General features: G+C 31.3%; 1 protein-coding gene across 4 annotated transcripts; it reads right to left on the reverse strand.

Moving 5' to 3' along the window:
• Positions 1-526: 526 nt before the first annotated feature.
• LOC137837177 (E3 ubiquitin-protein ligase RGLG2-like) lies at positions 527-5140 on the reverse strand. 4 transcript variants are annotated; one of them, XM_068646066.1, is made up of 13 exons: positions 4828-5088; positions 4063-4099; positions 3604-3927; positions 3257-3341; positions 3022-3162; positions 2816-2929; positions 2611-2708; positions 2286-2365; positions 2102-2207; positions 1866-1993; positions 1444-1762; positions 923-979; positions 527-830 (listed from the first exon to the last, which is right to left on the reverse strand). In XM_068646066.1, exons 3-13 carry the CDS (start codon positions 3913-3915, stop codon positions 750-752), a joined length of 1521 nt encoding a protein of 506 aa, XP_068502167.1. In that variant the 5' UTR covers positions 3916-3927; positions 4063-4099; positions 4828-5088; the 3' UTR covers positions 527-749. The 4 variants fall into 4 exon arrangements, with proteins under 4 accessions (XP_068502167.1, XP_068502165.1, XP_068502169.1 ...); XM_068646064.1 differs by lacking the exon at positions 4828-5088 and adding an exon at positions 4375-4533; XM_068646068.1 differs by lacking the exon at positions 4828-5088 and adding an exon at positions 4257-4448.
• Between the last annotated feature and the right edge of the window lie 11303 nt (positions 5141-16443).

Here is a 16443-nt window from a genome sequence, read left to right on the forward strand (position 1 = left end):
GATTATACGTATATCCGTGTGTGCTACATAGGTTTCTTCCCTATACTTTTAAAAATATCCAAATTACTCTAATATTTTTTAAATCCAGAAGCTTCTCAAATTATAAAATTCAAAGTTAAAATTTGTGACTTATTATATTTTAGATTGTACAACTAAATTTTTTTATTAAACATTTATTTTAATTTTAAGATGTAAAATCCAGAAACTTATAGAACTCAAATTAAAATTTATAATTTTATTTATTTATTTATTTTATTGTAGAATCCAAAATACAATATATTTAAGATTTTTACTATTCAAAATACAAATTTTATATTTCATTCTATATTCTAAAATTCAAATTTTTTTATTCCAAATTAAAAATCCAAATTATAAAAATTTATATTCCAAATTGAATTGTAAAATCTGAAATAAATATTTTTGGAAATTTTGAATTTATGGGATGCAATAAGAAATCGTCCTATATTCGATAAAAGAAATTAGAATGAAAATGTAAACATTTCTCTTCCTTTGGACAACCCTGAACTAAGCAGAACCAATCCGCTTTTAATTTAGATTTCAGTTTGGATTTGAAGAACTTTTTTTTTACAAATCCAAACCAAATAAAATTAACTGGTTGGGATTTTTTTTTACTGTATCATTTGTCAACAGAAACTGAGAGATGATTTAACGTTGTATACAACCAGAAACATAAAAAAATCAAAGAATTTTTGTTCACACCACAAAATTACTTCACAATGAAAGAGGCCCTAGTAAAGCTTAATTCTGGTATTAATGGGGCTTCTACAGATAGGACACGTCTGAAGATCTGGTCCACACTCACAGCATGTCTGTCATTTAACATAAACAAATATATCATTCATAAGCACTTATGTCATTTTTCCTTAAATGGTATTGTAAGAAATTTAAAATATTGTTTTACCTGATGCCCACATCCAAAGGCCATGTCTTTTGAATTGGTCAGACATATGGGGCAAAGCTGAAAAATACCAATTGAATTCGTTAATTGTGCAGTATGACAAGGACAAATTCATAACACATCCCTTTCAAATTTAGTCCCTATATTGCATATATAAAATGCAAAACAGGAAACAAGACAATAAAACTATGTAACTATAACCTGGATTCAGGACAATCACAATTTCAGACACTGGGCATAGAAGATAGAGAGTATGAAAATATTCATCAAAATTAAGCAGGTAAATTGATACCATTAATCTCCCCCCATTAGACCAGGAAGAATCACCTATGTAATATCATTTCTCAACTAAGGCACGTAAAAATGACGCCAAAAATAACAGCAAGATTGGAACAGGGAAAAAACAATGTATATTCCCGTAAGCAATGCCCTTTAATTTGCATTTGCATTTTCTCCAAAAAGACTTGATCAAGAACATGACACATATCTCTATTAGAGCACTTTGTACTTTGTAGGGGTCGTACCTGATTGTCATATGTGGAACTTGAGACAGGAGGAGCTGTGCCACCTACGTTGTTGTTGTCATAATAAGAAGGGGTACTTGTCTCAAAGCTAGTACCATGAGAAGGTTTAGAACTGCCAGAAGATGCTGAACCATATGGTTTTGAGGTGTCAAAAGATGCTGAACCGTAAGGTTTTGAGGTTTCAAAAGATGCTGAACCATAAGGTTTTGAAGCACCAAAAGATGCTGCAGAACCATAAGGTTTTGAAGCGGCCATAGATGGTGAACCATATGTTGGAGTTGGAAGGGCAACTCTCTGAGGAGCATTGGCATTTCGACGACTATTTAATAAAAATAAACAGAGCAACCGAAATTTTGTCATAAAATTAACTGAAGGCTTATTTTAGAAAAGAAAATTATGAATGGTATAGAACAAAAGTTTACCCCAACAGATTAAGCTCTATTGCTGCCTTATACTGAGAAGGAATTTCCATCAGTGCTGCAAGAGCAAATGCTGCCTCTTTTCGAGAAGGAGGAATGTTCTTTGACATAATTTCTGTAAAATTCACAAACTAAAGAAGCACAGAGAAATCACAATAAATCAGTCAATGAAATCCCACTGATTAGAACATTTTAACAGTTATTAATCAACATTATTATGTATGCTCCTCATCAATTACCTGAAAATTATCGAAGGCCCTAGACGGAATATTGTCGTCAAACTCCTTCATCATGTCCCAAGGACCATCTCCAACTCCAACCAATATGATTGAAAGAGGAAATTTACTGTAACAGCGCAGGTCAATAAGAAAAGATATTCAAAAAAGATAAAACATCATTGAACAAAACCTACAGGATACTCACCTCGCCTCAACAATGGCATCCACAGTCTTCTGCTCCTGTGGACTCAGCCTCCCATGTTCAGTGTCAATACTTCTTGTTACCTGAGGAAAATATCGATGTAGGTGGGATTACACAAAGCTAAGTACCATTATAACAATCGAAAGTCAGACAAACTACTTTAAATTGCATTGTAGCAACCATGACTTCAAATAAAAGTTACAAGATTGGAGTTTCATGAATGACAAATATATATTTCCTCTCCATTTAAAGTCTATGTCTCATGGATCAGAAAAATTGTTTAATTGAAGACAACTCTACATTCTGGATATACAAAAGAATAGAATACCTGGCCATCTGCTATTATCACCAAAACATGGTACTGGCCTCCACTCTGCTCAACGATTGTCATGGCCATTTCAACTATTGGTGCAAATGAGGTAGGACCTGACATAAAACCACTAGTCCAAATTAGTAAGTCAGTACTACAATAACTACAACAGGAATAATTAGAATTTGCAAATTAAGAACAGCACAAGTAGTAAAAATATAACCTGCAAGTCGAATATTAGGAACAATTTCCCTATAACGACCCAACACTTCTTCAAATCCATTGCAAAATCGTTCATCTGGATAAAAACTGAAGACATCCTGATCATGTGTTGATGCTGCCATGATATCACAGTAATGCCCATTACCACATTTAAACAACAAACAGAACATCTATAAAATAGAAAGTTATCAGAACTCAGAAAAATACCATCCCCAAATCCAAAACAAGGAATCAAGTTATCCTCATCAAATGCAGCCAAGGTTTTCCCAATAATAGATATTGCTTGTTCGTAGGGATTTGGACCATTCCCAATGTGATGCAAACTTTTTCTGTTAAATGAATGCTTTCCTGAAAGGGGCATCAAGTTCAGCACACATTTCACAAAACACTGAATAAATTCCAATTTTATCTAAAATTTAAATGTATATCAATAAGGCCTAACCTGTCCATTCATTGCTCTTAGTGCAATCAATACCCATAATAAGATTTGATGACTCAAGGCCTGCACGTGCAAGAGCCTCAGTCACCTGTAATAAACATAAGCAACAAATGTGAAAACATAAGAATTAAATTGATGACAAAGTATACAAATATTTCCCAAAATATGAAAATGAATAGCAAATTGGAAGACAGTCTCATGACCAGGTAAGTCATGCCTGATCACACAACAATACACTTAACAGTAGTCATCATAAACATGCAGAGTCTCAGCCTTTCATTTAAGTGAATTCAGTTCTGTACAGTAAGTTAAACACGAGTGTACATCAACTATATTAAAACATTTCTTACCTCATCTATGGAATTGTAGTTATCTGCGATTCTTGAGTACTTCCTGTCCAACTGCTTCTCATTTCTATGGCTGGCCACTCTACCACTATCATGAGGCTGAGGTTCATACCCATAGTTTTGCTGCGGAGGTGGAGGGGCATAATAGTTCTGCTGTGTAGGGTAAGAAGGCTGTTGCGGCTCATAGGCGTAGCCCCCCTGACCATAACCCGAGTGGGGGTCAGGATATGCACCCCAAGAAGAAGAAGAGGGCCTTGAACGCACAGATGAATTCTGCCTCCAATTATTATCCTCCTTAGAATTGTTACCCCCCATCAACTCAATTCTCTAAAAAATAAAAAATAATATCAATAAATAATAACAAAACTCCAAACACCTCAACAAAACTGAGAAGAACACAATCCAAAATCAAAATCCCAACAAACAGCAAATACTCCAAAGCCAATTCCAGATGCTATATACCGTGTTTACAAACCCGTAGAGAAGGAACAGATCACGTCTGCAATGTGAAAGCTAGAATGAATAACTAGAATGTGGAACTTCAGATGCAAAAGCTATAACAATTGTCCTCCTATAAGAAGCGAAAAAACTACGTCTGGATGTCTGAAACGTGAAACCAAACACTCTAGAAATAAAAAATAACAAAATTTCCAAACCCCGGTTATCTCCTTAACAAAACTAAGAGGAAACACAGTCCAAATTCAAAAACCCAGCATGCAGTACAAGAACTTGAAAGTCAATTTCAGGTGCTATAAATGGAGACAGAGAACTCTCCTCCAACGTTGAATCTTCAAAATTTCGAGGCAAGTGCTCAATGTAAGAGACAAGGACCAATTCATAAAACTGTCACCGACTCAAAGAAACACAGCCTTGTTAAGTAACCAACTTAAATAGCAAGAAAAACCCTGTAGCCGTCATGTGTCTTCAAACACAATCAAAACACGGAACCTCTGTTTGGCCGCACACCGAAAGCAATAACGTGACAAAATCCCGTTCAACGGTAAATGGAAACTGAACAATTCAAAATCGAAAATAAAAAACAAAAAAATTTCCTTAACTATCCATTCAATTTCCTCACGAACACTATCGATTACCACAGGATTGCAAAAAAAACCCTATATTAACTCGTGAACATAAAAAATCTATGGCGTAATTAGTCAAAAACATGGATACAGAAGGATAACGAAACGACATGGGCGAAGAGTGGAGGTTGCGTTTGGGAGATACCTGGATCTGGACGGCGACGAAACATGGCGTTGGGAATATTCTGGAATCGGTGTGGGACTTTGATTAATAGCGAAATGGAGAGTGTGTGAGTGAGAGAGAGATTACGGAAAAGTTATGGAGTCTTGTGAAGGAGAAAAGTGGATAGCAGAAGAGACACACTTTCTCTCTGTTTGTTACGTTTTTTTTAATTTGTTAATATTTGTTTTGTAGCGTTGAAGATGAAGGTTGCAGAAGAAGATGCACATGGAGGAATAGACGTGTGAGCAATGACATGGTTAACTCTGGTTTACAACAAAGCTGAAAAACCAAAACTAATGAATGTGCTTAATTGCCTAATTAAGTTTTAAATAATTTTAATTGAAGTACTTAATTTTTTTAATTAAACTTTGTTATTAATTTTGGTTTGTGTGTTATCTTATCTCATAAATAGAAAAAAATAATAATTAAAAATATCTAAATTTATAAAAAGAATTGAAATTTAATGAAGTGATTAATGTATAGAATATTATTTAAATTTGTTTCAACAATAACTTTTAAGTCATTAAATAACTTATCTCACTTGTTTCCTCTCCCATAGGGAAGTGCAGGAGTTAGAAAACTGAAGTAAAACTTGAACTGAAAGACAAACATGCGTTGACCGTAAAATAATTAATAAAAATAAAAATTATCTTGAACCTTAATAAATAAAATAAAAGCTTTTAATAAAAAAATTAATTAAAAATATTCAAGTTTATAACGTATTAAGATTTAATTCAGTTTTTCTTATTATCTTTTATATTATACTTACATTTCCAAATTTTAAATAATTTATTAAGACTAGCGGAAAAAAGGTGTGTGTATCCACATTTTTCTCAGTTACTCAATTTTCACGATAATAGAAATTTAACATACATACAAAAATAATTTTATATGAGTCAAAATTGAAAAGCAAAAAATGAATAGTGATTGAAAATGGAGATTATTTTATTTGATAAGTGAGATTTGGTATGGAAATGTGTGTGAGAGTATGTTCTCTCTTTCTTCTTGTTGTTGCCTTAAAATAATGAATTAAAAAAAAGTGGGAGAGTCATATAAAAACGGTACATTAATATTAATTTAAAAATAATTTTATTTTTTAAGTAATTCATATGAAATGACAAAATATTTCATTGTATTAATAAAATGAGATATATTAAATAAGGTAGAATAAAAAAAAATTGTATACACAAAAAAGGAGAATAATTTCTTTTATATATAGGATATTATATAAAATATAAATATAAATAAGATATTAATGTAACGTATTTATGATACACTATTAATATATAATTTATAACTAAAAATTAAATATATAATAAAAACATCATAAATGCACATATTTTATTTTCCCTTATTAATATGATTATGACTTTATATGAAATTTTTAATGGAAGAACAATAAATTAAAATAAATGTTTTATTATATCTAAATTTAAATAATTAAAAGTTTAGAAAATGTACATATTAATATATATATATATATATATATATTATCTGTTAATCTTTTGAGAAAGTAATGATTTTTTTTTATCAAATTTGATATTAAATTTTATTTGCTGTTACCGTGATGTTGTAATAATCAATGGAATAAATTTACAAACCACAAATTTAAAGTAAAGAATGTAATTCATATAACTAAAAAAATGTTATTGTCGTCGTTATTAAATCATTAAAATTTGAAACTCTTATTCTATATATAAAAATAATTTTTTAAACTATTTTTGTGATTTATGGTTTTCTGGTTTCCATTATTTCATTTTATATATATTTAATTTTTAATGATAAAAATTCATATTTTAATATTTTCTATTTTTAATTAATTATGTTTTAAATAAGTTTTAGTTAAAAGAATTAATTTAGAAAGAAGAATAATTTCTTACAAATAAGAATTTTTTTTATTGGAGTTAAGCTAATTCTATTTTATATAGGAGTTGAAGTGTGAGTACACCTATTTATAATAAGGTATGTTGGTAGAACTTCATATTAAATAGATGGAATGATCTACATTTACTTTTATTATTTTGTTTTTGATATACTGGGATGTAAGTGGGGATGTTACAATTTAATGTTCTATTTAAATATTTTAAATTAAAAAAAAGAGAGATAAATAATTTTTAATGATAGTTTTTAAATGTTTTTATTTCTTTTAAGTATCTAAAAAATATATATTTCTATTATAATAAATAAGAATTATTTATTTTTTATTGTCAATTTATTAACTCAATTATACTTTAGGTTTGTATGGTTTAATATGCATAATTTTAATCATTCAAATTTAGTTCATAATTTTTATTTTATAGTTGTTATAGTTCTATTTTAAGTGTAATAAATTGACAATAAAAAATAAACAATTCTTATTTATTATAATAGAAATATATATATTTTTAGATACTTAAAAGAAATAAAAATATTGTAGAGTTGTTATAGTTCTATTTTAAGTGGATTTGGTTTCTCTTAAGTGAGGAAAATCAATTTTAGAAAATAAAACACAATAATAGTAATACTAATTATCGTACACTAGTGAAATTTCATGTATTTGTATCCACATTTTTTTTATCAAAATAAAGTTATTTTAAAAATTTTAAAATAAATAAATTTGTAAAAAAATGAGAACTAGACTGTTATTTTTAAGTAGATATTATCCATTTATTTCTAGGTAAAGAGTATTTTATCACATAATAAAATTATTTACTTTAATAAAAGGTAAATTATATTTTTGAAAATAATTAAAAGTAGTTATAAAAAAGCAATATCCGGTAGAAATTATATAATTATTTAATTCATCAATTCATCACATAATAAAATTATTTTAATCTAATAAAAAAATTATGTTTTTGAAAAATGACACTAAAAATAGTTAATAAAAAAAGTTACATTCTCTTTTATATAAAGATATAAAGCTACATTTCTATTATAATAAAAGACATAAATATTAATGACATGTTCAATAATTTAATTAAATTTAATATAAAATATATATTTGTGAAAGGTAGAAATAATTGAGCAACATTTTTGGTTTTTTATTGAAAAGATGTTCTTAAAAAGATTCTTTTGTTTTAGTACAATGGTAACACTCAACCAAACTTAGTGGGTCTTACTTAAAGAAGAGTTAACAATTTAATATTACTTTAATAACCACAAAAGTTAAATGTAAAGTTCTTTTTGTTGACTTTTGTGACCCTTATCCCTTTCCTCACAAACAATCATAAGTTCTCCTCAAAATAAGTATTCGAGATCAAGACTTTAATATCTTTTTTCTTATAATCATTACACGTGAATCATTCAATTTTTTTTCTAAATTAAATATAGTTTGCACAGGGAATAAGAAAAGTTGAGAAATAAAAGTAGAATGGTAAGAAAAAGTGTAAAACCTTTCTTTTCAATTGCATGCCACCCGTCCTTCCTTTTATCTAGTTTTTCTTTTCTCTAATATTGTCACCTTTTGGTGAACAAATTCTGCCCTTAAATAGTTTCTGAGTTTATCAGAAGAGAAGTTGAATTAAAATAAGTGTATATTTATCCTTAAATGTTGTGTTTAGATTTTGAAATCCGAGTTTTTTTAATTCTTTCTTTCTTGTGGTCTTTTAAGTTTAAGCAATTTTTTAATATAGATGTACTATACCAGAGTGTTTGGTGATCAGATCTCAGCATATGTTATAAACACGTCAGTTTGGTTCTTGGGTCAATCTAGTGGGTTATGTGATGGGGCTTCGGATGTATGTATTAGTTCCTTTTTCGTATAAACTCTTTGTGCATAAGGCCTAAGCGACTAGCGAAGGGTAGTTTTGGACCTAGGGATGTGCTTAGTGCGTTGGGGGTCTAGCTTAAGTAAATATTTTCTTTTAAACCTAAGTCCATGTGTGCTAGGGCACGTAGAGGTTAGGTTGCATGTGTTCAAAAGACAGTGTAGCGCCACATTGAGGATGGCTACATAAACATATTGGACCCCTGATGCTGGTACATGAGTTAGTAACTTGGTGGTTATTTTGTTATTATTTTATGCACTCCATGAAGGAAAGATTTTGTTCTGTTGCAACACCGTGAGGCTGTGCCCTTAAGCAAAATATTTGTCGTTGAGTATGCTTTCAGTTGAGATTATATTCTCGTGATATAAAGTTGTTACAAAAGGTAAACTATAAAAGGGACTTGAGATCTCAGGTTAAGGTATGTTGTTTCTAAGATTGAAACTAATTGTTTCTTGTTTCTTATAAGCTTTGTACTGACTTGATCGTCGGAGTGCAATCAACAGGTAGGGCCCATTTGTCTCAACGGAGCCACTTTCCAACGTAACAAAGGGAATAGCAGATTCCAATAGAGATAGACGGAGTCAGAGCTTGTCGCTAGAGTCAACCGGCAAGCAGGTCAACTGGTAAAAACAATAGATAAAGACACTATCATTATTTTCTAATCAATAAGAATTAAATGTTTAAGTTAGTATATGATTATTGAAAGTTTAACTTTTAGTTGAGATTGAACGTGGAAGACATGTGGAACATTAAGGTTTGGAAGAAATTTTGATTAGATATTTTTGGAGTTGAATTTTGTATCCTAGTTGAATTGATTGGCCAATTATGCATGTGTTATGAAAATCGATGTTGTTAAGGATGAAAATTATGACAAAAATATTAGATTGTCATGAATGTTGATTTGTATTATAAAAATTGTAACTCAATGTGACAAGTTCATCTTGAAAATTTATTATTTTATTTACATTGTAAAATTGAGTTTGATATGGTTAACTTTAGTTATGTTGATATAAGTTTGGAAATAGCGTTTTAGTTAATTGGTGTTGACCGATTTAAGCAATTTAGGTAGTTGATGTTGGCCTATTTAGTATGGTTGTAATGTATTACAAGAATGTAAAAGTTAAGTATCGATACTCTCTAATATAGCAGACTATCTAATGTGTAGAAGGCGTGATGATCATCTGTTGTGTGCGTATTTTAGATACCTTCTAATGAGATTATGAAGTACTGCATGGTTGAGTTTTCACGCACTTTGAGTTCGTCCAACTAGTAGTACCTTTTAAGATCATCGAACAAGATCTTCTGATGTATCCATGAGTAATAGGATCATCTAACGAGACCTTCTAGCGAGAAAGTTTGATCTAGTCCTATGAGACTGTCTGATACGTCTCTTCATCTTTTAACTATCTTTTTGGGTAGCATTCCTCGATTCTAATTTTCTCCTTATGTCAAATAAACACTTAGAGATTTGTTCAATGTTAAGACAAAAACTTGAACCATTTGATACGTCTTTACTATATTGTTTAATGGATCTTTTTATAATAAGATTGTCTAGTGAGACTTGATCATCTTCTTTTAGTAAGATTGTATAATATTATATTATACATTAGTGAACTTCATTATAGAATATAACACTTTCTAATATTTTTTATCATCAAAACATTTAGACGTTTATATAACAAGACTGATAGAACATTTAGTATCTTAACATACCTACTACCTTTTATATTTCCCTTAAACCTTTTCTCTTAATTTCTAAATCACTTTTTCTTACATGACTCTTTAACATAAATCGACTTTCTTAGGAGACATTTTTTTTACTGCAACTATTAAATTTGTTTACTTTTCTTCTATTGGAAAATGATTTTTTTAGCTGATTTCTATTAAGTGTGGATAAAAATTCAAATTACAAAATTCAATCCATAATTATTCAAATCCATATTAGTTTTAATCAATTTAAATGGATTTATCTCAAATCCAATCCATTTAATTGGATATGGATTAGATATAGATTGGATACATTTTTGGATTATCCAATTTGTAATTTGGGTTGGAATTTGACTTGGCCCGATCCAAGTTGATCCAAGACAATCCGGGCCTAGGTTGAGTAAAGTCGACCCAAATCCACGTCGAACCAAGTCGTCCGGAGTCGATATCGAGCCGAGATGGCCCAGGTCAATTTCTAGTTGAGTCGGTCCAGGCCCATGTCGAGTTGAGTCTTTCAGGTCCGATATCGAGTCGAGCGGGTCCGGGTCGATATCCAGACGACCGAGCCAGGCTGATGTCGAGCCCAGCGGGCCAAGGCTAATGTCGAGTCGAGCAGGTCCAGGTCAATGTCGAGCCGAGCAAGCCAAGGCCGATATTGAGCTGAGTGGGCCCAGGCCGATGTCGAGCTGAGCAGGCTCAGGCTGATGTCCAACCGAGCAGTGTCGGGCCCATGTCGAGTCGAGCATGCCCTGACCCATGTCAAGCCGAGCAGTCCCGGATTGATGTCAAGCCAAGCGGGCCCGGGCTGATGTCCAGTCGCCCGGGCCTGGGCCCATGTCGAGCTGAGCGAGCCCAGGCCGATGTCGAGTCGAGCGGGTCCAGATCGATGTCGAGCCGTCCAGACCTAGTCAGATGTCGAGTTGTTTGGGCATGGACCGATGTTTAGTCGTCCGAGTCCGGGCTGATGTTGAGCCACTCGGGCCCGGGTCGATGTCAAGTTGTCTGGCCCGGGTCGATCTCGAGTCGTTCGGGCCCGTGTCAATATCGAGTCGAGCCCGTGCCAATATCGAGTCGGGCCCATGACGTTGTCGAGTCGTCTAGGCTCAAGTCGATGTCAATTCGTCTGGTCCCAGGCCGATGTCGAGCCAAACAGTCTCAGGCCAATGTCCAACCGAACAGTGCCCGGCTGATGTCGAGCCGAGCGGTCCCGAGCCGATTTCGAGTCATTCGAGCCCGGACCGGTGTCGAGTGGTCCTGGCTCGAGCCGATGTCGAGCTGAGCGGACCTGGACCGATGTCGAGTCGAATTGGTCCACGTACAGGTTGAGTCGGTTTAGGCCCGGTTCTAACCAAGTTAGTGTGTCAATATCAAAAAGTATTTAATGTAATTGATAAAGTGAATTTAATCTAATTAACAAAGTGGATTTAATTTAGATTTAATCCACTTCAAATAATTTTAAAAAAAAATCTAAATAAATTAGATCTAGTTAAAATGGATATGAATTTTAAGTCCAATCCATTTATTTGGATTTGGATTGGATCCAATAATTTCTATATAGAAATTTACCATTTTTCCATTTGTTATGTGATAACATGAATAAAAGTTTTGAAAATAAAATATATTTAATTAATAAATTTTTAAGATTAGTAAAAAATTTAATTTAATATAATAAAATATAAATGCTATTAAAAAATATTTAATATATTTTTATAATGTAAAAAGTTATTATAAAATTTAAAATATTATAAATTCTTCATAATATTACCAAATATTTTGAATTTATGAATAATATAAAAAATATATAAATACAATTAATAATAATAAATTTATAATTTATAATTATTTGAAAGGTATGTTAATATAAAATTAATAAAAATTATTAAAATATTACAGGTATAATTAATGATTTTTAATATTTAATTTAAACTTTGTAATAAATATAACATAATAATTAATAATTATTTTAACATATGTCAACATAAAAATAAAAATAATAATTAACATTGATAATTAATGTGAATATAAAAATAATTTAATATAAAATTGAAATTTAATAAGTTAAATTATTAGTACAAAATTAATAAATTTATTATTATTTTATATTAAAAATACTAATTTAATACTTAATCATTATTAATTTCAAAATATTTGTAATTAATCAATATTATTAATTTAAATTAATTTTTTGAAAAATAATATTTAAAAATAATATATTAACAATATAAATATATTACGACATTATAAATTCATTGTTATCATTCAGTTTAGTTTATTAATATAAATTAGTATAATAATTTATTTTAATTACATTTATTAGAAAAATTAAATATGTCCTTCTTAAATTTGAGTTACATTATTAAATTAAATTTAGTCCATTGAGAATCCAATCTTGGTCAAGGCAAGGTATGCTTTCTTTGAAAACACATCCTCAAAAATTTCTAGTGATAGAGATATCCTCTATTTTAGTTTTCACTTTAATTTTGAGAAAAACATTAAAAAGAAAAATTTATTTCCCCTATGATTCTTTGATAAACTTTTAGAAAATGAGATTGTGAGATTTTTGACACAATAAATTGAAATGAAAGAATGAGATTTCCCAGAGTTTTGTATATTATATAAACTAGTTTATTGTTTTGAAAACTTTTACCTTGAGCCAAATTATCTATTATTTTTGCTTATTCTCCACTTAGGGTGAAAAGCCTTGCCTTTGGCTTGGGTATTTAGTGTAAGTGTTAGTTAGCATATTTTTTTTATTATTTTGGGTTGTTTGGGCTTTGGGATCTTGGACCTTCTTTTATTTTTGTCACCATGTATCTTAGGTTTAGTGGGTTTTTACTTTACAGATTGTAACTTTTGTAATTATGTACTCTCTCTTAATTGAATTTCACAATACGATTCATGTTTTTTTCCCTTTTTCTTTGGTAAGATCCTTTCAACCCTTTTAGGGTTTATCTTCCCTTCATCTCTACATCATTCTCATCACAGGTTTTTTTCATCATTCACGGAGTTCTTCCACATAATCAACACAGAGGATTTATTTCTATTATGGTATCAAAGCTCTTCTTTGAAGAGCTCTACTGTGCACTCTGAATTTCGTTTTCTTCTATGAATTTCGTTCTTCGCGGTTTCTTGTTCCAAATCTTGAATTTTTTGTTTTTCTTTCAGATATGGCTGAAACCGCTGGAACTGAAGAAACCGCAGTGCAATTGTCTCAGCCGAATGTAACAAATCAATCGGTGGAACAATTGAACTTGATGAACAACTACCTTTATCTCCATCCCAGTGAGAACCCTGTTGTCTCTTTGGTCTCGCCGGCGTTGGACTCTACAAATTATCACTCTTGGAGTAAGTCAATTATAACGGCGTTGAGCGCGAAAAATAAGGTGGAGTTTGTCCTTGGCACGTGCCCATGTCCGCTCAAGAACCATCCCACTTACTCGGTTTGGTACAGATGCAACAATATGGTCGTCTCGTGGTTAGTCCATTCTGTATCTATTTCCATTAGACAAAACATCGTATGGATGAATATAGCTTTAGATATATGGAATGATTTGAAGAGTAGATATTCTCAGGGGGATTTATCTAGAATTTCAGATTTACAACTGGGAGTTGCTTCTTTACATCAAGGTGAATTGACTGTAACTGACTATTTCACTAAGCTGAGAATAATTTGGGATGAACTAGAAAACTTTAGACTTAATCTTGTATGCATTTGTGAGACAAAATGTTCTTGCTTTGTTGCTTTTACTTCTCTTATCAATCAAAGAAAATGTGAAGACCAGGCCATGTAGTTTCTAAGGGGGTTAAATGAACAATATCATAACATAAAATCTCATGTACTTCTTATGGAGTCTATACCTCCTATAACAACAAAATTTTCTTTTGTGGTGCAACAAGAACGTCAACTGGCCAGCAACTTTTTTGTCTCAAATATTAATAATGCTAATTCTAATCGCATCTCTTCTTCTGTGATATGAACCTTTTGTGGTAAAAATGGCCATACAGAGAACGTTTGTTTTCGGAAGGTTGGGTTTCCTAATCAAGAAAATAAGTCCTTCAAAAATAACGGGAATAAGAAAATATGTACCCATTGTGGAAGAAATGGTCACACCATAGAAAATTGCTACAAGAAACACGGGTATCCTCCTGGATACAAGTTTTATGGTAGTAAAACCAATCAGGTTAATAATATTGTTATATCTGATGATGTGTTTTCTGAGCCTTGCCAAAAAGAATAGGAAAAAGGGGAATATCACCTCACAACACAGCAATATCAAGTTTTGTCATATTTGTTTAGACAAAGCACCAACAATAACACTACAACCAATATTCAAGTAAATCAGGTGGGCTCTTTCACTGCGGACACCAATCATAAAATGGCAGAGAGGTCTCTAACTGGTGATATTCTTACCTTAAATAATTTACAACATGGTAGAAATTATTGGATTCTAGATTCAGGAGCAACTGATCATGTGTGTTCTTCTTTATCTGAGTTTACTTCGTACAAAAGCATTAAACCTATTCCTATTAGTCTACCTAATGGCCATCACGTGTTTGCAAAATATTCTGGAACTGTGATTTTTAATCACAAGTTTTACCTCATTGATGTCTTATATGTTCCTCAGCTTTCCTTTAATCTTGTATCTACTTCTAAACTTTCTTTAAATATGAACTGCAGTTTAATTTTCTCCTCCAATAATTGTATGATACAGGACAATACAACCAAATAGAGGATTGGTATAGTTAGTGTCAAAGCTGGCTTGTATGCTTTTGAATCTTCTTTTTTTCGTAATACTGCTACACACATTATTGCTCATTCTTTCAATTGTACTGTCAAAGACATTAATCTGTGGCACTATAGAATGGGGCATCTTTCAGATGAAAGATTAAATGTTTTGAGAACTAAATACTCTTATATTCCTGCTGAAAAACCGCATGTATGTGATGTATGTCATTGTGCCAAACAAAAGAAACTCTCTTTTACTTTAAGTAAATCTCATACTGCTAACATCTTTGAATTACTGCATATGGACATTTGAGGTCCTTCTTCTATCATTTCAATGCACGGTTTTAGATATTTTTTAACCATTGTGGATGATTTTTCATGTTTTACTTGGGTTATTTCTTTACACACAAAATCTGAAGTTAGAAATCATATTGTTAATTTCATTGCTTACATTGAAAATCAGTTTAAAACTACCGTTAAAACTATTCGCACTGACAATGGTACTGAATTTTCCATGAAAAATTTCTTTTCTTCTAAAGGCATTGTTCATCAAACCACATGTGTAGAAACGCCTGAACAAAATGGTATTGTTGAAAGAAAACATCAACACATTTTAAATGTTACTCGTGCCTTGCTTTTTCAAGCAAATTTACCTCATTTATTCTGGATTTTTGTTGTACAACATGTTGTTTTTTAATCAATTGCACTCTCACTCCTTTGTTGCACAACATTGCACCCTATGAAAAATTGAATGGTAGACTATATGATCTTTCTTCTTTATGCGTATTTGGATGTTTGTGTTACTCTAGTACGGTCACTGCACATAGAAAGAAACTTGATGATCGTTTTGTGCATGGTATCTTTCTCGGTTTGTCTTCCAACCCAAAGGGATATATTTTTCTAAATCTTAAAAATCATAGTATTGAGGTATCAAGGAATATTATCTTTTATGAAAACCATTTTCCATATCATTTGAACAAAGATTCCTATGTGAATTCCAACAACCTTTCTTTGCCTATTCCTCACAATTATGATTCAAGTTGTGATATTAGTTTTCAAAATGTTTGTTATCCTCATGAGACTATGGGTACTGCACAAATTGATGTGGACATGGATCCTAACCAAAATGGAGAGACCCTGGATGATACACAAATTGATGATTTGAAAATACCACTGAGGAGATCAAATAGACAAAGAAAGGCACCAGTATACCTTGCAGATTTTCAAACTGATTTGACCACCACAAACAGTGTAAGTACTAAATATCCCATTAATAATTTTGTTTCTTATAAATCTTTATCTCCTGCTTTTAAATGCACTATTCTTTCTATCTCTTCCCATTCGGAGCCTCACACTTACAGGGAAGCTTCAAAACATGTCTGCTAGAAACAAGCTATGCAAGAGGAGTTGACGACACTT

The sequence above is a fragment of the Phaseolus vulgaris genome, chromosome 4, assembly GCF_000499845.2.
Source record: "Phaseolus vulgaris cultivar G19833 chromosome 4, P. vulgaris v2.0, whole genome shotgun sequence".
NCBI lineage: Eukaryota > Viridiplantae > Streptophyta > Magnoliopsida > Fabales > Fabaceae > Phaseolus > Phaseolus vulgaris.